We start from the raw sequence: 22,331 nt of genomic DNA, 5'->3' as shown, positions 1-22,331 counted from the left end.
AAACTATTCGAGAGAATGCTCACGAATCGTCTCCTCCCACTCCTAGAAGAATTGAAAACACTCCCAGACCACCAATTCGGCTTCCGAAAACAACACTCAACAGTAGAGCAAATCCACCGCATAACCCACATGATCAGCCAAACCCTTGAAAAGAAAAAATACTGTTCAGCGGTATTCCTAGACATCCAACAGGCATTCGACAAAGTATGGCATGAAGGGCCTACCTGCCCCATCCATCCTACCCCATCCATACTACTCCATCTTAAAATCCTACCTAACCAACAGACAATTCATAGTTAAATGCCTAGGCGCCTCTTCCGCAACATTCCCAATAGAATCCGGCATACCCCAAGGTAGTGTCCTCGGACCCCTACTGTTCTCCATCTACACTGCCGACTTACCTATATCAAACGAGGTAACAATAGCAACATTTGCCGACGACACAGCACTATTAGCTACCCACGCAGACCCGGCAATTGCCTCATCCACTCTCCAGCGAAGTCTCGACTCCATGGAAAAGTGGTTCCAAAAATGGGGTTTTAAAATAAACGAAAAAAAATCCTCCCGTGTAACATTCACGCTCCGAAAACAAACCTGCCCCCAGGTCACCATTAACAACGCAATAATCCCAAGCAAGGACTCCGTAAGATATCTGGGCATGACCCTGGACAGGAGGCTAACTTGGAAAAAACATATCTCAGAAAAAACAAAGCAACTAAAGGAAAAACTAAGAAAATTCTATTGGCTCACGGGCCGACGCTCCAAACTAAACATACAGAACAAAATAACCCTCTACAAGGCCGTAATAAAACCTGTCTGGACCTACGGAATCCAACTATGGGGAACAGCAAGTAATTCCAACATTGAAATACTCCAACGCTTCCAATCGAAAACGCTAAGATCCCTATTAAATGCACCCTGGTATGTTACCAACGAAACAATCCACCGCGACCTCAAAATATCTACAGTCAAAGATGAAATACACAAGTTCAGAAGCAGATATAACACGATGAACAAGAGTCAACAACCACAACAACCCACTAGTCACCCAACTACTGGACACGACGGACCAGATCCGCAGACTAAAAAGAAAATACCCTCTAGATTAAATCCTTAGTTTCTACTAGAACCAACAATATAAAACTATTATAATCCATGTCATTGTATCACGCCAAACTAAGTTACTGAAAATTCTCAACGAGAATCGATTGTAAATATTCTAATAAATAAAAAAAAAAAACATCTTCTCAATTGCGCTACCAAATACCTGCGGACAAAATTGTTCTTATAAATTTATGAATATTATGTGTTTACGTATTTGAATGAAAAGTGTTTTTCTTCACTTCACTTCAATGTAACGAGACGTGTCTATCATGATTACACCGGTAAAAATTGAGACTAATTTGGAAATATATATATGGAAGCTAGAAGATGCTTATTGCAGACGTACACATAGCAAAAAACTAATGTACAATGTAAAGAGTATTTTTAAACATATGATTGATTAGGGGTAAAAATGCTCCTACTAAAAATATTGTGACTTATTTATACAATACATAATTAACTGTCCAAATACCGATGGTAATCAATAAGCATCTTATAATTCCTATTTACATTTGTTTCAAAAGCTTCTTTCGTTTCATAAGGAAATAATAGATGCACGACACTTTTTGTTTTATATTATTCTATCGATTTATGTATGATCTATTTTGTAGTAATAGAACAAAACGAAAGAAACTTTTGAGACAGCCTAATGCATCTTGAAATTCATGAAAAGCTTCAACAAAATATTCATGGAAAGTTTCTGTAAGCGTCCGAGTACTTTCGTGAGCCGTTATATGTATAATAATTCGTTACAATGTTAGTGATAGCTTGGAAAGTGAACTATTTTTATTATACATCTTTTTACTTTCCATATTACGCTCATAGATACTCTAAAACGCCGCGATACTAACTCTTATCTATCATGTTTACGAATGCCTATAATTTGTGAAACCGCTTCTGATTTTACGGAAATTTTGCAGTTGCTTGATGAATGAAACAGATTTGTTAAGAGAATCACATGTTATAGATACCTGAACTGTGATTTATTTAATATATCTTTTCTGATTTGTTATCCTGCAACATTTCCATGTTTTACGAAGCTTTAAATTAAATTTCACAAGTTTATTTTCCTTAAGCTAAAGACGATGCTGGTGAAATATTTATTTCTGAAGTAAAAAGTAAAAATATAGCTTACATATTGCTTGTATTTAATCATGTATTACGATTAATCCTGTTGCGATACTCGTATATTTCAGTTAGGCTCTGGTTTTAGTAAACAAGAAAGATTTATAATATCTTAAGAGGATGTTTAGCATGAAATCATGCTAATAAGAAGTTTTTCATGTTTTTCTTCAGGCTTAAAATATTTTTTAATGTTGTGAAAAAATTGGGTTGAAAATGAATAAAAGGGTGCAACAGGGTATTTAAACAAACTAATGTCTCTTATATGAATAAGTCGAGTGATATGCTGTAAATTATTTTCACAAAAAGACACCCATTTTTATTATTGTTTTCTAAACAAAATTCAATATGATTTGTTATACCTGTAATAGGAAGTTTCTTTAACTAACATTTAGTTATCGATCCTATTTTTATTGAAGTTTAACAATACTGTTCAATGTTAATAATTATTAATTTATAAGTGAAGGGTAATTCCAACGAAGAAAGATATCATTTGCAAACAAATAGTTTCAGATGAAATCAGCATTGGTACTGTAAATTTAAGATATTATAAATCTAATATGTATTGTATCGCAAAGCGGGATTCATGATGAAAAATTAAATATAAAAGTCCATGAAATTTCGCAAATTTAAACATCTCAGTTGATACAGCTTTAATAAATGTGGACAAAAGTTTAGTCTATTTTTATATTTAAATAACGCATGATATTTAATTCTACAGTATAATTAAACAAAGATTCGAAGCTGAAAATTTCGAAATATAATTGAACAATATATCGTACAATAAATGTTATATGATGTTCTGTAAAGGAGAATTGCATTTTTATGAAGAGGATCAAAGATAAAAGAGATTTTTGTTGAACGATACGACCGTTTCGAAATTCCATTTTGATCTTGTGTATGTATAGTGTATCTCGTACAAAAGATATTACAACAAGCGTCCAGTCATAATGTGAAACATTAATCAAAATTTCTAATCTCGAGTGTTTCAAGCCCCAGAACTCATCTTAATAAATATAAGAAGGACAGATTAAATTCAATCTTATTTTTCTAATTTTCTCGTTAATAATTAAATATGAGCATCAATCAATCAATAGTTCATAATGCACGGTATAATGCGTGTATAACATTCATCTGATTTCAATTAACTTACGTTTAAGCAAAATAATTATTCGAACTAGTTTATCATTCACATTATTACATATTTTAATTGTATATATATCTAGTACAACATAGAAAGGATGTTTTAGGATTATGAGTATTCCTTTAATTTTTAAGAAGAACAATAAGTATGCATAGTATTTCTTTTATCTCATATTCTAATTTCACCACATTGAATTTTCTAAAGAAAGATGATCTATTTATTTTAGATAACGCAAATCCTTTATTTTAGATATGCAAAGTCAAATATATTTTTGTCAACAAAGACACAAAAAATCTTAGATGTCTAAATGTCAGCTTTAAGAACAGTAGACTTGCCTGCCTTCAAACTTAAATGTCCTTTCCAGTAGTAAAACTTAAAATGACATTAACAACGGCAGTAATATTTACGCCTACAGATGGAGGATATTAGACTTCGATTAAAATACAAGTAGCTCAATAAATATGAGTCTAAGTACGATGGTTAAAGAATAACGATTCGTCATTCTTTATTCCAGCGCTTAATGCTATCCTTCTTTCAACAAATACAATCCTAGAACAATGCCGCTGAAGAGAAATGTTATGCGTGAATTTATTTGCCTTTGCGGGACGAAGGTATATTAAATTATTAAATGAAAATATTAAATGAAAATGAATATGTATAATTGTGTGTATAAAAATTGATATATGTATGTATGTATAAAATATATATATGTATGTATATATATATATATATATATATATGTCGGGTTGGCGTTAACATTAGAGTTAGGTTTAAGGGCGTGAAACGAATCCCTATTGGCGCTAGACGTGATCGTTATGCAATAGAGGAGATATTTACTAGTGCAAATATGACTATGATGGAATTGGACAAGTAATCGCGATAATTAGATACTCGAGAAGCAAATGACAATGATCCTAGGCTCAATAACGAATCCGCGGTCAACGGGATGACGAACTTTACCCTTCGTTAGCGTCTAAGTTACACTGTATGTTAGAGCAAGGGGCAATTATTACGTATACGAAAGACAGGTCGATTGCCGATGAGATGGCACTAGAGAGAGTGGCTCTCCGTCGCGGTGACGCTGTCGAAGAAATCTATGATGGGTGTGCCTAAGGGCACGATCATGAGAGTGCCAAGAGATCATCGGATTCGCGGAGAAAAGTCTTCGTTCGAAGGGTGAGGGAAATTGAAGTTGCTGTTAATTGGTCAATTTCCATGTTGGTGGTTAGAGAAAGATATTAGCTGTCCTTGGGAAAAGTTGCTAGCGGGAAGCGTCGTTCGTGGAAGGATAGATTTCTCTTATCTTCCCATAGTTGGGGCACAGGCTATTTGTCTATTTGAAAGACTTTGTATAATTGAAACTTAATATTCGTAGCCGGTCCTCGCCCAGCTAAACATATACTGTGAAGATGCGTTGGCATCTGGCAATCATCTTACCCGAAGGACAAAGTCTGCGTGTGGCGAGCCACGGGGCAGAAACCATTGAAACGTTTACCGTCGTGCCCTGTCCCAAGTATTTCTTTTAAGAAGAGCTATAGAATTACTTCATGCCTTTGTTAGACAAAACGTTCATCCCTTTGACCGCGGCTACGTTCGGCGACTGATTGTCGCCTCGAGCCTGAGCTCACTATCATAAATCTCAAATAAATACAGTCGGATCGAATGACAACAGTTTCTTAATATGGCTATGGTGAAATCTAAATTTCAATACTAGGGGTCTTCCCAAAGTTCCAAAGGGAAGGTTCCGGTATTCTTTCATCTCCGACATATATATATTATTATAATGACTTATTTTAATAATGACTTAATTTGTATAGTAAAAACAGCTAAAATCTCATGTAAGATTGTTGGGATGTTACGTGATATTTCTGTTGCATCATTGATTATCGTTATACTTTGAAAAATAATTAAGGAAGCGAACAATGCGTGGACGATTATGGTAGTTTTATTAATAAACGAACGTTTAATAGAGAATATGGATTTACTGGATAAATAAATGTTTCATTAAATGTAACTGTTACGTGCAGAATAATATGTTGTTACATGTATGAACTAAAGTTGATGTAATACTCATATTATATTTATGGTTTGAAAGAATTAATAAAATCTGCTGAGATTCAAACGTATGCTCTCCCTTTTATTCTATGAGAATTAAACATTTAGAAGATTTTATGAAAATGCACTAAACAATCAGAAGCATCTGTTTCTCCTTTTCTTTTTCTTTTTTTTTTTAAATATATTGATTGCCACGCAATTTTTATACTTATTTTGACTTGGATAGATAGATTAAAGCGTACCATACCAAGACATTTCATTCTTGCAAAATATTCTAGTCTATTTGCGTACCTAAACACCTAAACACCTAAACACCTAAACACTCAACGTGTTGAAGAATTTCTGTGCAAAACAATTCCATCGCTTTGTCACGCTTAACGGCTCAATCATCGAAACATGTATCATAACGCACGAATTATGATAAAAAAGAAACTGTCTTTCGAATAAAAGCAATCCGTTTGCCAGGTGCGCTTAAGGATGTACAGGACGTCGACGGAGCAAGTGTACGAAATACAGCCGCTGGAGGGTAACAGTTCCGCTCAACGTTACACTCAACAGCCGAAACAACGATTCTCTGAAATGCCTACTCCGTCGGTTTCGCCGACGTCTTCTCTCCGAAAGCGCGTCTCGGAACTGCCAAGAGCCGCGAGTGCATCCGTTTCCGGTGCTGCGGGCATTGTCTGCTCTAATACGGATCTGATATCGATCCTAAGCTCGTTAGCGTCTTCCGCGACGGAAATCAACCGATGCGGCGAGGAAGCGCCGAGTTCGCGGGACGATAGCAAATCAAACTGGCCCGGAAAAACGACCGAACAGAAAGGAAGTCGATCGAAGAGCTTCCGTTCCAATAGCTTCGACGTGTCGACATTGCACGGAACTAAAAGTAAGCTTAGCGGATCCTCGAAAGCCGCTATTTCGACCTTTATGGCACCGTCGAATTGGTTCACGAAGAGACACCAACCGATGTCGAAGAAGCCGGAAGATTTAGTAACGGCCAGTTTAAGTCTCAAGTTCGATAAATCGAAGGTAGTGAAGGCGGTGAAGGAAACGTTGGGTAAAAAGTCCCCTAATAGCGAGGTCAAACACAAAGTCGTATGGGACAACACTAGTGGAACCAAAGTGGACGCTCAGCTAGGTTGTATTTCTCGTTACGATATCGTTTCTTGTTTAAGAGCCATCGTAGGTGAAAGGAGGAATGCAAGAACGCACATAATACGCAAAAATCTATGGCAGATTCAAAGTACAGTACTCGTTGTGATATTCGGTAAAGATAATAAGTTCTCCTATGGAGATTTCATTTTTCAAATTATTCTCGTACAAGTACGTATTTGCATAAATAAATAACACACGGTCTCTGCGTAAATACCCAGGCCAGTTATAAATATTTCAGTTTACCAACGATATCTCAACATGTGGGACACTCACATGTGTGCTACTTCGTGAGCGATGATAAAGGCGCTGGTCAAGCCTTCGTCTCGATTTAACGCGCACGATCTCGAAGGACCTCCTATATCCAATCGCGTCAACCATACAGCAACATCGTGATTTACGTCCTTCGAGGACAGCATCTTTCTGTTCCATTTGTTCACGTTCTCGAGAGATCGTCTGGCATCGCCACGGCGGACCTACGACAATTTATTAATATTTTCTTAATAAAAGCTAGCAAATATTACGAATATATTATATTTATTATTACATCATGCATTATATACTATATATAAATATTCGTCAATGATAATAAATATATGTGCAAGTAATCGTGTTGTTGATTGTAATCAAATGTAACTTGTAACGCTATTAGTATTTTAATCTTCCTGAAAAATGTTGAAATGTTGATTCAACAGCAGAGAAGAATAGCAGAAAAAGAAAAGTAAAAGGAATCGCAAGTGTCGTATATCAATGATATTATCATAGGTCTATAACATTAAATTAAGATTCTTAAGAGATGAAAAAGGTTTAATAGTCGATTATACAGATATTTCGGATACACGTTAAATGCGAGGTTTGTCAATGATCCGTGAAAATTGTTTGTTTGGAAATTTGTTTCCAAGGGATCGTTCACGGTTGTCCAATTTAACAAAATGGAACTCGTTGCATTTTATCGACCTAAAACGTCATGCGCAGATATTTTGACCTATATAATTTATATACCATACACTGTACAGATAAGTAGAAAATAAAATAATTGACACTCGCATATGCGTATCTCAGATAGTTACTACTTTAGTTAAATGATTTAATTTAATGGAAATCGCTTACCATAACGTCTCGTTTTTCCGCGTATAAAATCATTCGTACGATCACTAGAATCATGTTGGATTCGAGCGATGGGTCCATGTAAATTGCACTGACCTAGGATTAAAATACGTACGAAAATGTAACAGGCGTTAAAACAGTATTACAGCCTTACAAATAAATTATTATTCAAAACTCTCGTAAATACATCGTATCTTATATAATTTTCCTAAAAAATTAATTTTATTCGTTATATTTATCTTAGGAAATGTACGTTATTAATCTCAACAGCATTGGAAAACCAATTACCGAATGGCTGAAATTAATCGATTACAAAATTCCATTACGGATAAATTATTTGCAGAACTCTTTAAAAGATACGTGTAAGCTTTGAACAGTGTAAACAGAAAATACAGAGCTTCCATCCGAGTATACGATCGAGATGTTTGAAAGCAAGTAGCGTACCTTGAAAATACAGAGATACGCATAACTCTGCCCTATGTTTCCCGGTTGCTCGCGTACATATGTAGGAAAAGGTATTCTATATCTAAGTATAATAACAGAATTTCGTTTGGTATTACTTACGATGTTTAAAAGAGCCAAGATATATTGCTGTACTCGAATTCCATGAAAATCTACCACGGAGTAATCAGCAGCTATTCCAAGCTCTAGCCATCGTGGCGGCGAATCCTTAGCAGTTGGTCTTTTCTCTAGAAATGACTTATCTTAGAAATCGACTTATCTTCCACGAAATTAGAAAGTCTACTCGACTCGACTTGATAGCTTAAACGCATGATTATTAAAAGCATAAATTAATATCTACGAGCAAGTATTCGTGGAATAATTATTATAATATAAATAATTATTTCAAAAGTATAATTTCAAAAATATCAATTCGGTATCACCGTGAATTTCATCCTGCAAATTTCTTTAAAATTCTTGACAAATTTTGGTAAACGTATTCCTCCAGCAAATTTGTCTATTTTTCTATTTTTTTACATTAAATTAGGCAAGATAGATAAAGATTCGTGCAATGGACAATATACATATGTGTAATAGACAGGGAATAATAAAATAAATTAAAAACAGCGAAATATAGATGAACGTGTAGAAGATCAAGCGAGAGTGGAACGCAATAGGGAGAATAATTGTAAACCGAGTTCCTTTTAAGGCTGAAGATAAGCTATTCTTATATTACATGCTGTTATTATTACTTTTGTACACGATAGATTGGAATATCAGTACAATTTCTTTCTTTCAGTAATATTCGATGATTCGTTAATTTATTAACCGCTATATTGTACGTGGTAAGTAGAAAAGCAACGATTGTACAAGAATGGCATTTGGAAAAATATTTGACTTACTTGATAATCTGTTCCTTTGCCATTTAGGACCAGAGAAGTATCCAATTTCCTCGGGATTTGTTATTTTATATAGGTTGGGGTTGATAATCAATCTCGGATCCACTCGGATTGGTTATCACACCTTTTATTTTCTCTCTTATACAAAACACCAAATCACACAGCAAACGTTTAAACTCTCCCAATGCGTCTTAGCAATTAAGGCGTGGTCGACTCCTATGACAAAAGAGCGTCGTTAGGAGTCGTACCAACACAACCCTAGTAACCTTTTAGTAACTAGCGGTCATACCAACTGAGCATTTCTCAACAGGATTTACGTCGATCGATAATTCTTCCACTATTGTATCGTTGTATTCTGTGGAGACATCGTCTTTTTCATCGTACAGAATCAATTTCTCAGCTTCTGGGTATTCCACGTCGAAGACGTCACCGGAAAGATTATAAAATCCCTGAACATCGTGGCTTAAGGAATCGCGTTTGCTTCGTTTCGACTTTCTCTTACTTTCTTCAACTTCGAATTTATTCGATTTCCCTGTAACCGAATTATCAACGTTTTACCACGTTTGCCTGTCTTATCTTCGCTATTCTCGTTACGGATAAAATGAAAAAATAGTTGCAAAATTTCTGAAATTGTAAATACGACCAGACTGGAACGTATCAACGACATATACGGTGTCACAAAATTGTGACAAGTCAATATTCCAGTTGTTAGTTTGTTGAATTTACGCCACCGCTGATTAAACGTATCACGCTTTAATAGAAAATTCAATTTCCCAGCGGGGAAAATGGAATTTTGCGCTAATTAAAGTATTGCGCTTTTGTACAAAATTCCATTGTTTTCTGTTGCCCGCGAAAATGCAATTTTACGACGGACATTTCAGACAAATTTCCATCAGACGGCTTTCCATCCGTAAAAAAGAATGCTATCTATAAAAGTGTCAATGGAAATTGATCAAAGTAACGTCAAACAAACCCGTTTAAACAGCGAGGTAAATAGACCAATTGCTTTTAACAAAACCTGTATCGTTGCTCTTAACCGTTTCACTTTTAAATATCAATCGGCGCTGTTCCTCATTAAAATTTCGATTCAAATCGAACGAGAAATACAGCGTAACACTTGGAATTTTCTATCGTTTCTCAACCATACTTCGAACATTTACGTCGCATTCTTCGATTCATAGGATCGCGATGTTGGATTCTTCGATTTCGATACAAAAACGTTTCACAGCTTTCGACGCGGGCAATTTAATTAAGAGAACAAATAATTTGTTTATAAACTGCCAATTACGTGCCTTGAATTTCCGATATATGCAATAAATTTCATTGCTACTTGACCTAAGTGGGTCATAAAGTTGCAACCGTGTAAACCGTGCCACGTAATTTTATTGCATTCAATTTTCCACGTTTCCAACAATTTATCAAATTAGAATTTATCCGCGCATCGTACGAAATTTTTCATAAAAATTGATTAATAATAGTAGATATATAGCTCCTCGTATTCGTAAAACAGATTTTTAATCTGTAAACAACGAGTCGTGGTAATTACGATACGATCGATTTTCAACTTAGCAAAATTTGTTTCCATTTAACATTCACATCCAGATTGTATTTCCTTTGTAATAAATTAATTATATAATTAAATAAATTTATTATTCGAACCGATATTCAGATACAGTTCGAGTATACTTGATAAATTTTCAGACTCGATTCTCCAAGTCGAAAATGAGAACGTTTTATCCTATACTTTTTCTTCATTTTTCCACAAGGATTCGCGTTGTTCTCGCTTTCAGACGTTGTTCCGTTGCATCCTGTATATACGGGGTGTGCGAAAACCGTGTGTTTAAACCGTCAAATTGTAAGGAGTTGATTTACAGACAAGAAGAAGAAGAAGAAGGAAGAACTTTATATAATGTTCGTCAACGGACGTTTCTTTACAGAATTACAAACGAGTATCGTTCGTACGAAACAGGTAACGACGCGTTTTCCATCGCAGCGTGCAAAAGTTCGCTGTATTATCGTGTCAGCGCAGTTGCATGCTTTTTATCATGCGACAACAAGCCCGTGTCGTTAATAGCTACAATAATGATACAATGAAAAATTATTATCTGGTATGTTTGATTGGTCGTTGGAGAACGTTGTCCGTGTGCTCGGATAGAAGCCTGACATCGATCAACGATGGGAGTAATACGATCTCGTACACACAGTTGCTAACAATTCGATCGAGTTGCAAAAACCGCGTGTTTTTACTCGTTGCGCTAGTTGTTCACGCGAACTCGCATCTCCAGAATAAACCTTCCGTTTTACAGTTGCGAAACCATAAATACAGAAAAGAAAACGCAGTTCTTGAAACTCTGACGAAACGCTGATAATACGGTCAATTGTCGCGTGCCCTGGAATGGAAAATTCGTCGTTACTTGTTTCATACGTACGATACTTGTTTGTAACTGTGGAAAAACGCGTTTATTGCCCAGCTTCGTACGACATGTTTTTCGGTAAATATTTACAAAGCGGACAATCTCGCCATATTCAACGGCTTTGAAATATGTTTGCCAAGGCTAATATTCCGAACAACTTTTTCCTGTAATACTCTTTACCGTCGCTCTGCTTTCCGCGATATTCGCAGCAATTTCTGTCTCGACGACAGCGATGATTTCGTAGTTTCGCTTTTCTCGATATCACTGCTAAAGCTTTTCCTACCTCGAATAACGACGCAAAGCTTCGTATGAATCGTATCTATCCTGTTACTTGATACGCGAATTTAATTCGCGGTAGCCTCAATGATGTTTCTTCCCTGTGCGAGTTGAAAATGATTATCAGAACTGCATATATATATATATATATATATATATATATATATATATATATATATATATATATAAATGTACGGACATCAACGTCCGAGACGTTCGTCCATGCCAAACGGTAACGCGTACAGGAAACATTTGTTCAAAATGACTTTGACTTTAGCTATATTTTTAAATTGGAATTAGCTAATGGTCGTTCGCTTTGTAAATGATTATTTCTTTTTCTTCTTTTTGCCTGCAGATTAAGCCCTCCCTGTTTGACGGTTTAAATTTATTAAATTAAATTTATTAAACCGAATATATATATATATATATATATATATATATATATATATATATATATATTCGTTTGTACTACGATTACTCTCATACTCTATGTATGGTATTATAATATCGACGCTATCAGTTCTTACAGTATCACGATCAGAGTCAATTTTAGAATAGAAGAAGCAATTAACGGCGGATCGCAAAGTAAGAAGCTTATAACATAATTGGCAAGGAAGTCGGTAAATCGATCAACCAATCACCTACATCCAACCGTCTAACGAAAGATGAAAAGCCATCGCGATAACGATCCTTCTCACCTGCAGGATTTTCCGGATTCACAGACACGAAGCTCGAATTATTCCTGATCGACCACCACTTTTCGTTTTTCGGCTGAAACATCACATGCTGGCCATTCGTCAGCGGCTGAACGAAGAACGATCTCTGCCCGATCAACATCAAGGCGTACACTTCTTCTTCGCATATCGTCACGACGACGAAGGAACTCGCGTCTCCTTCCAAGCTGCCTTGTCGAAGATCGCAGTTCGCCTTGGCGTTACGTCGCTCGGACTTGGTTTTACCCTGACGCACCCAATTCACGGTGAAATTCGACGACAGTATCAATCGATCGTTGGCCATGGTCCTTAAGGTCCAGTTGCTGATCTCGAGGAACACCGGCTCTTAGTGGAGATACTCGCGCCAAGTTTCTCGGTCTTCGTGGGTCGATCTTCTGTTCCGCGCGCTCTCATTCGGGATCACTCGAGGGTAAACGATCTCGTACTCCTGCAAGCTTTGCAGAAAGTCGCTCATTCGCGACTTAGTAGCGATCGTGCCGAGCAGCCACGTGGCGAGGAGAAAACTGGGAAGTTTCGATCGCGTCATGTCTCGCGCGCTTTGATCGAAATTTCAATAGGATTTTCTGGCTACCCAAAACTCGCCAGGCATGCTCGTTCACTCGCAGACGTAGTTATCGCGATGAAAGCAGCTAATTCGCAGACCCGATATTCTCATTTCATTTCGCCGGTTCGTAACGCTTTCGAAACGCCGTGTCATATAGACGCGGATGCGACGATACTCTCGCGTTCTAACATTTTCAATGTCTCGCGCTTTATCACGTAGCTCGCGCGGAAGTAATACGAAGGTGAATCGTTGGTTTTAATACACAGGGTGTTGTTTAATCGATCGTATAATGGAGAAAGGAACGATTCTACGGTACACCAGAGATGAAATGAAATCATAGAATGCAGTGGTTTTGTAGGTAGTGCTTTATCGAAAAGATTAACCGTGAATATTTGCTCGACCTATTTATACCAAATTGATACAGAATCTTAAAATACAGACGAATCTTTCTCAATTTCCTTCGATCATCGTCTCTAGGCGTACGAAACTGCCTCGTTGAATTCGAACGTTCGTCGATTTCCTTCGACGTCTTTCAATTTCTTCTTTTTTCAATCGCCGTTCGCCTTCTCAAAGCTGTCTTCGAACAGAATTCTTAGAACGACTTCCAATTCCTTTCGATTCGTCCAATCGTTTAGCTTTACGAAACTGTTTCGCTAAACTCCTTTTTCCACTGTACTTGCGTATCGTAACCAACTCGTGGGCGGTAACTCGCGTCGATTAACGATTCACCACCAGTAAAGTAACCGGGAATGCAGCAAACTAGTAGTCGGTAGAACGAAGCGGAACGTAAGTGGAGCGAGCGATAAGAGCGATCGCGACAATCGCACGCCTCGCCGTGCGATTCCCACGTGCGAACGAATCATCAAATTCGAGCCAAAGATTCTCACCAACTCGAAGATTCGCGCCAGTATTTTCCATGCGCGCGTCACAGAAATTCGAACGACTTTCGCGAAAAGGACGGAAGGATAAGACGATCGATCGGATCTCGGGTCGATCGCGATACCCCCCGACAGAAGGTTTCGACGAAAAAGTAGACGCGACGAAGGAGCGTCGTGCAGCAACTGGTGGCCAATTTATTCACCACGTGCCGTAGGAATTTAATTTTCTTTCGCGCAAGAACGATTCACCATCGGAGAAAGTAGAATATAATTAATTTCGATCTCGTGTCGATCGCGACGTTCCGGATGGAACGTTTCGCCGAAGAGGTGGAATAAACGCGACGAAGGAGCGTCGTGCAGCAACCGGTGGCCATTTTTTCCACCACGTGGCACCACGTGGAAATTTAAACGTTTTCCATGAAAATGATGCACCATCGGTAAAAGTAAAATACGATAATTAATCGGTCGTCGAGTCGAACGTGATATTCCGGATAAAATTTTTCGATGAAAAAAGTGGAGTAAACGCGACGAACGAGCTTCGTGCTACGACTGGCAGCCACATGGACGGATGAACGCGGCTGGAAACGCACGCGAGTGCAGCGGCGAATTGTGCGTGAGAGTAAGCGCGAACGCGAGACTGGAAAAAGCACCAGCGCTTACCGCCCACTGAAGTTCTAATAATGGCAGCTTTATGTGCAATCACCGAGAAACGAGGGTGCTGGCGAACGCATTGTTCGACCCCGACCGAGACGATTTAACAAGGGCCGAGGATTTCATCTTGAACGTTGCTCTTGTCACGACCGGCATACTTCAAATCCGATGGACCGATGATGGAGATAGAGATGTGGCGGCCTTGGCGACAATGTATATCGCCGAAGTGCCTAATGAGTCACCTGTATCCTAACGGTCCTTCCACCGAATGTCCTAGAAGTGTGACAACGGTCATGTACGCCTACAGGGTAGTGGGGATATTGAGGGATGACAAACAAAGAAGAAACAGATGTTACCGAAAGTCAAATTGTAAGAGCTTCAGTCTTGGAAAGTCACGGCTGGAGCTCAGAACATAATCGCAGTCAGTGTAAATTCAGAATACAAGAAATAAATTCTCTTGTTTTTTTCTTTTTTTTGTTACCTTAATTTTTTCTTTTCGTTCGAGCCCCCTGTTTTTTATTTTACGTGACACTCTCGACCCCACCAGAATTCTTCGCTTTCCCTTGAACCGCGAACTCGAGAATATCGTATTCAGTAAGGCGACGAATCTAATGAACGGGAATTATATCTGTTCCGACAGCTTCCTTTGCCTGGATGAAAGAATAAGTACGAGAGATAAATTATGTCAGATAATGCACAGTGACTGGCAGAAAAGTCATATCTACTTACGTGTATGAATTCTAAGTAAAATTTATATTAAACATTTCTTTTTTTGCCTATTACACACTTTTTTTTCTATTCTACGATATCTGTCACACGTTTACTCGTCTCGTCGATTGGAATTCAGTTTTATAAAATTACAGCATTTCTTCTTCAAATTTTCTTCAGGGCTTTCGATATTTGCAATGCTCAGTGCGTGGTGGCTGTGCAGCTACAGCTAACAATATCTTGTATATCAGTATCTTTTATAATCTTATACAGTGGCTGTGAAAAGGTATTTATATGCGTTAGGTTGTCCCAAAAGTTTCTTTAGTTTTATAAGGAAATATAATGTTATTATTATTGAATTCTGTACGAATAAAATAAAATGGATTCTAATACTACAAAATAGATCATACATAATTCAATACAATAATATGATACAAAAAATGTACATTTATTATTTCCTCACAAAACGAAAGAAACTTTTATGCCAACCTAATGCTAATACTTACGTATCTCTATCTTTTTCAATTTTTTTTCATCAGCCGTTACATTTCACTTTCAACTAGTGTCAATAGTTCGTAGTCATACGATAGTACTATCAAGTGACGCGAAATTTATCTGTCCATCTGCATAGTGGATGGTTTTCGACCAGTGACTTCAAGCGATTTTCCACTTTCTTCATATTTTTGCTTAGATTCCGCTTCGCTTAAAAAGATTCACATGTATCGATATGAAAATTATTGGAAAATATTCTAACAACTTGCAAGAGTATTCAAGAATTTTTGAGCACACTTTTTAAAACACGAGAACGTAAACAGATATTGCATGATCCTAAACGATCCAGCGTGTAAATGTCGGTAAGGCTTTTGCAGACAGAGGACAATTAATATGCTTTCAATTAATATAATTGATTAGCACGCTGGGATAAACACAATAGTAGAAATAATACAGAAATACTTTTTGTAGCCACTGTAAGTAGCTGTTGGGTACAGTATTGTTCAAAAGTAGACAGACGCTCGATTACTTTTGGCAAAATGTACTTTACTCGCAAGATTATGCGTAAATGGACTGCAAAATTTCATAACAGTTAAACGTAAAACGGACAATAGCCTACGTTTTGTAAAATGGTTTATCGAAATTAGGAGATAAAGAATTTCAGATAAGTAAGAGTGTAAAAAAGAAGAGAAAGATGTTTTTAATATTAATTTTAAAAATATTAAAAGGGACATTTCTGATTTTCTTATCCGTTGATAAATTGTTGTTTGAATAATTGCTTCTTGGAATAAAAAATATTTCTTTCCATTTTATTTGCGTTTTACACGACGAGATGAATGGCAACGAACGAGATGCAAAATGAGAGATGCTTAGCATCGAAGCATTACGCGTGGGCGATAGATTAGTATGACTCTTCAGAAAGAAATTACATTACGCTTAACGACGATCGTTATTCTTTCCTGGAATGGTTTTATTTCCTCTTAACAAGGCGATGTCGTCTCACGTTTTCTACGAAAAACAAAAAATTCCATTCTTTGCCTTAGTTTTCATTATATGCTATCGCACGATAAATCATATCCCTTTGTTCACGGATGTGGAAATTTAATTAAAACCGATTCCTAGAAACGAATATGCGTTTTCCATTGGAACAAAACCCTATATCCCGTTAGAACCTTCCAGGAATTCAAGAACTTTGTAATTTTCCGTTTGACGATGTCGGATCTACATTCAACCTAAGCTCTCTCGATTTCTACGAAAATGATAACACGCAGATTTCCAGGATGCTGTTGAAAGAACAGAATGCACGAGTATAAACTGAATGCTTTCATTTAGGCAGTGTAATTACGTTAATTGGTTACAGCTGTAAACGCGCTGGTATAAACTATATAGTTTAAGCGATTTAGTAGATACCTGATCTCGCGTTTCCCTGTTTCCAGCGAAATTTTAGTATTATAAACGGAATGCGGATGTTTGTGCGTTTGAGAGAAATGTGGGTGTGTATAAACGTCCAGGTTGTACACTCTTGTTCACGAGTATCGAAAAATATGCCGATCGTTAAAATTGTTCGCTTCCTGCAAAATAATCAAAATAATTGGAAACCAATCGGAGGATACTTAAAAATTAAAGTAAAATAAAAAGAAAATTAAGGTATAATTAGTAAAAGAATATTGTACAGAGATCGTACGAAGGAATTTAAATAAAAGTTGTGTACAATTTTCTAATGTTATGTGTCCACGAGAAAATTCCCATTCCATTGGGTTTTCCCAAAAATTTCTTTCGTTTTATAAGGAAGTGACAGATGCACATCATTTTTTGTTTTACATTATGATCCATTTTGTTCTATTAGTAGAAAACGGATCATACAAAATTCAATAAAATAATATAAAAGAAAAAATGTTGTGCATCTATTATTTTCTTATAAAACAGACAGAGACTTTTGGAACAACCTAATATGTTTCTCATTGACATCCTTGGGAATTAAGTAGAGGATAATGGAAAAATGGAAATCGATAAAAAGTATTTATTATTATATCGAGAGTTTTAATGAGTTTTTTTTTTTTAGAAAAGTTTGTTACTTTATACAATTTATTGGTAGTGTATTGCTATAACAATTTTTCTAAAATTTACAATTTAAATTACATTGGTTCGTTGAACGATCGAGTAATAACTTAGCAGTGTTTTAAATCTCATTCTCGTAGATTTGATTGTATTTGTAATTATTATAATTATGAGCATCGTATTCTTAAGAACATCCCCTTTTTACATTATCAATTGTTCTTTGATTTATCGACATCATTAGAACGAGAACATCATTATTATTTTCTTATTTCTGAGCTTCGTATTATCGATATCGTCGTAATTTTATTGACTTATTAATCAATATTCATCGTAATATTATTATGAAACACATAAGGAATGAAACTCCATGTACACATTTATAAAATGAAAACAGCATTTTCATTGGTAATGCGATAAATCTTATGTATCGTGTTGTTGTGTAATATTACAGTGTATGTTACAATGTACGTATAAACGCGTTAATAGAACCAATTATTCTCATCGGCGACTAAAATGATTCACGATCGTGTGTTACTTCGTCTGCAATGTCAGGACGGATACATGATAATTGTTAATGTAATTTGTAATACTAAAGCTAGAAACAGATCGATCCCTCTTATCGTCAGATCGTTCGCAGCACCGGTACCGATATTGCAAAACGATTTCTCGCAGCAAGTGGTGCAAGCGGAGAGTTTTGTTCGTTCACCGACCACTATACATCCGGAGTCGCATTTGTTAGTACACTTTCTCTCCACCGACCAAGTTTGTGGACTAGACGTTGAATCTTCGGTGCTGGTAGTGTAAGAAAATCGCTTTACCTGAAGAGAAAGAAGCAAACGTGAAAGGAATATTTGCAGATTTTAAACTTTCACGATGTTCGTTATATGACATGTCCTAGCGGATCGCAAGAGACACTCGTACGCTAAAATATAGTATTTCTTTTAATTTTGTCCGAGTACGAGCTCATTTTGGTCGGCATTAAACCACGAACTTGATAGTATCGAGCGAAAAGAGAAAAAAGAAGACTGAAAAGAAAAGATGAGAAAGAATTCTACATGTACGTAGAATGATTCTTGATACTAAAATTAAATTAATATTTGCAACAATTCCTTGTTTCACTCTGTATGACATTTCACATTGGAACTCGTAACGAACACGAGTGAGTGTGAACGTAACATATTTTTAGTCAAGGGAATATCAATTTTCCAGAATATCTCGCATCATTTCCAGAGAATACGGCTCGTTCATTGTTAATTCGGTCGGTTAATATCGATTACGGATTTCGTAAAATTTTTGCCGTGTATGTGCAAACTGTACAATTATATCATATCCAATATCATTGTTGATTACCAATAAATAAGAAGAACAAATAAAAAATTGCATTTGCATATTCCCTCAAATGTGTACACCATGTACATATGTTCCTATAAAGCGGATTCAATTTCAATAAAGTACGTAATTATTATGAAACTGAATTGATCGACTATATTGAACATTTCCAAACACTAAAATCGCGTTATGAACGAAATGAAACTGTGGCTCTATCTTGAACAGCCTTCTCTCGCTCTCGTGTTGACGATAACTAATATCGCTTTTAGCTAGCTGTTTGCTATATTCTGTTTGCTTTAAAAGCACGCGATCAAAGCAAAATATCAAACATCTGCTGAAACACGTGCGTGACCTGTGTATAATCAACAAGCGTTTGAATCGCTGTTATCATTTGTCATTACCATACAGGTCCTTTTATCACCAGTGCACTTGTGCCCGAAAGTGGTGAAGTTTCCGGTCAGATTGGCGCATCTCTCTCCATCTTCCATTGTATCACACTGATGACACCATAAATCGTTTGCTCGTTCCGACGCTGCGTGAGTTCGATGTTCCGTAGTTAACAGTTGGCCTGATCATCGGACACAATCAACCGACAAATACGTATTAATTAATAGAAATCGTGATTTATCCTAGATTTCTAAAGATTATTAAAATCGACGTAGGAATCGGACGTAAGACGTTGGGCAAATCGTTGTCTACTTTTTAATGCTTCGCATCTTTCTCTCTTTTATTTCTTAGAAATTACTTCCTTCTACTTCTTCCTTTCTTTCATTTTTCAAACAAATGTGTCGTGCTTTCATTAACGTCAGATTTTTGTACATTTTTGTAAAAATAAATAGATATTAGTCTTGACATTTACAGACACATCGGCGATATGCGTAAGATGAAATTTCGTCGCGTTCGTTGACAAGATTGCTAGGAAGATTGCGGAAAGGGATATCATCGAGGAAATCGTCTAATAAGGTGAAACATCGGTTTAGGTTTCTTATTTAGAACGGAATTCTTCGGATGTTTAGCTTCTCCGTCGAATAGCGTCTCTAACGATATTTCGCCAAATTTTCCTGCTGTTCTTGCGATACGTCCGACGGTAAGACTTGGCAAGCAAAATATCGTAAACGTATCCGGAAATTACGAAAAATTTATTTCGATTTATTTCAATTAAACGTATTCCGAGAGCAGCAAACGTATTCCTTATCCATTGGCAGGTAATCAACGAAATCATACACGGGTACTTAAAAATACCTACAGTTATGAAAGATATTTCCAAGTTCGGAAAAACGCTTCCACGCAAGTTTGATCAATCGTACCAATCCTCTAGAGTTTCAGCTTCTTAACAGATTCGATCATCTCCGAAGACTAAACAGACGGTATACGACTACGTTTGCATCTACACGACAATTGGATCTACGCAAGACTGCAGATTCGATATCCACGAAATATTCTATGTATATTTCATGAAGTTAAAAATTATACTGTTTTATTTCACATCTGGTTCCAATAGAATAAGATGGATTAAACGTAATTCAATAAAATAATTTAAAACAAAAAATGTTGTGCGTCTATTATTTCCTTATAAGATAAAAGACACTTTTGGGACGGTCTAATGTTAAAAATTCTCTGTGAAAGTTGATTGTAATATTCTTCTTATCTAAAGAAAAAGAGAAAATAGAAATAGATGTATTCAGTATGAATTATTTATTTTATACATAGGAAACATAGGCAAGACGGTAAATGAAAAAGGTAGCCTCGAAATGAGAATTCATCGCGAAGCTTATCACGGAAGAAAAGTCAATTAAATGCACCGTGTACGATGATCGTTGTTTACACGATTCGTAACACAAATGGCTAACACCTACGAGTGAAGGCTTCAACAGGTGCACTTTCCTCTATATGCAGTTTATATGTAGAGGAAGATCTTCGCTATAAATAGACGAAACATCGTTCCTTCAGACATCTAGTGAAAACTCCCTCAACGAAACACGCTCCTAAAACGCAACTTGCTCGTAAAACAAATAGGGCCATGTAACTGAAAGGAACCTCGAGAAAGAAAGAGAAAAATGGGAAGAAACAGAAACTTCCATTTTCCATTACAGAAACGCTCTTTGTTGAAAGAAAAATTCCTCAAATTAAAAATTCTCAAAGACGAAATACCGCCATTGTCTATCCTGGCAAATTATCTTCCGTCTTAACCAGTTACCTACTCTTGACGAGTATACTCGTCACGCGTAAAAAGCAGTTTTTGCTGTTTAAACTGCAATTTCAGCGAAAACTAAAATATATTCGTAAATTTGAAGACGTTTCGACCATTTGGAAGCCAGGACCAGGTAAAACGAACAAATGAAGAGATATAAATAATTATTATGAAAAAACTATAATACAGCGTGAACAAAGTAGTTGTTCTGTCCTTTCTAACGCATTTTAGTCGCATTAGTCGCAACGGCTAACTGGTCAATACATTGTCGAGTCGATCAACTTTGGTATTCCGATCGTATCGACGTGAAAATCGGCGTGACGAATAAGGCGCAAGAATCGTTTTCTTCTCTCGCAAATACCGAAGATGGACAACGCGTATCGGCGAATTTTTAATTTCAGAAAAATGTAATTTGATTCGTGGCGAAACGTGTGAGAAACGCGTCGAATTAAAGAGGCGAAGGTTTAAGCAGCCCGACAAAGCGAGTGAAATGCGAGGCTTACCATTGATGCTTACGACCATGGAGATAGACACGACGATCAGGAAGTACGTGACAGGGTACATGTATCGGCCATGTTGATAACGTCTAGCGCGTCACATTCGAAAATAAATTCGGCTGATGTCATTGGCGCATTGATCGCATGCTGGTGTATGGCGGCGAGCGCGTTGCGACGCAAAACGAGCGGATTTGGGTACAATAGGCAGCCATATTGAGAATAGCCGGAGTCTGCGCTGGATGGGTACAGCTGCTCCAGAAACCTTGAAGCCCAAGGAAAATCAATATCCATGGCAGCCGGAAGGTCCTGTTCGTTCAGCGGGAACGTTTGACGTCAAAGTTTCTGCGCATTCGCATCACACCCAGAAAAAAGAAAATTCACTGTCACTGAATCAATGATTTGTCGACACTGCAACTAAAATTCAACTTACAATGCCTCGAAAGCTAAAATAGTCCGACACTCGCCGTAAAAATATCTTTCGTTTCGTACGTTCATTCGAACGAAATAACTCGTCTGCAACTGTGGACCGAACCATTTG

General features: G+C 36.8%; 1 protein-coding gene and 2 long non-coding RNA genes across 4 annotated transcripts; all 3 read right to left on the bottom strand.

Moving 5' to 3' along the window:
• Positions 1-6,922: 6,922 nt before the first annotated feature.
• LOC126914829 (uncharacterized) lies at positions 6,923-9,224 on the bottom strand. 2 transcript variants are annotated; one of them, XR_007709838.1, is made up of 4 exons: positions 9,025-9,224; positions 8,246-8,370; positions 7,685-7,777; positions 6,923-7,050 (listed from the first exon to the last, which is right to left on the bottom strand). It is a non-coding gene; the product is annotated as an uncharacterized LOC126914829 (long non-coding RNA). The 2 variants fall into 2 exon arrangements; XR_007709839.1 differs by lacking the exon at positions 6,923-7,050 and adding an exon at positions 7,471-7,531.
• A 4,804-nt stretch (positions 9,225-14,028) lies between these two features.
• Positions 14,029-15,874, bottom strand: LOC126914871 (uncharacterized). Its single transcript, XR_007709891.1, has 4 exons — positions 15,248-15,874; positions 15,000-15,168; positions 14,875-14,916; positions 14,029-14,791 (listed from the first exon to the last, which is right to left on the bottom strand). It is a non-coding gene; the product is annotated as an uncharacterized LOC126914871 (long non-coding RNA).
• Positions 15,875-17,785: 1,911 nt separating this feature from the next.
• LOC126914780 (uncharacterized) lies at positions 17,786-21,822 on the bottom strand. Its single transcript, XM_050719193.1, has 3 exons — positions 21,800-21,822; positions 19,507-19,673; positions 17,786-18,594 (listed from the first exon to the last, which is right to left on the bottom strand). Exons 1-3 carry the CDS (start codon positions 21,816-21,818, stop codon positions 18,325-18,327), a joined length of 456 nt encoding a protein of 151 aa, XP_050575150.1. The 5' UTR covers positions 21,819-21,822; the 3' UTR covers positions 17,786-18,324.
• Positions 21,823-22,331: the final 509 nt, after the last annotated feature.

The sequence above is a fragment of the Bombus affinis genome, chromosome 3 (genome assembly GCF_024516045.1).
Source record: "Bombus affinis isolate iyBomAffi1 chromosome 3, iyBomAffi1.2, whole genome shotgun sequence".
NCBI classification, from domain to species: Eukaryota; Metazoa; Arthropoda; class Insecta; order Hymenoptera; family Apidae; genus Bombus; species Bombus affinis.
Note: the sequence above shows the minus strand (reverse complement) of the source record. Positions and strands in the feature narration are given on the sequence as shown.

Coding starts and splice junctions, on each gene's coding strand:
- LOC126914780 (XM_050719193.1), bottom strand. Junction 18,595..19,506: donor GTGATAAAAGGACCTGTATG/GTAATGACAAAT, acceptor CTTTCTCTTCAG/GTAAAGCGATTTTCTTACAC.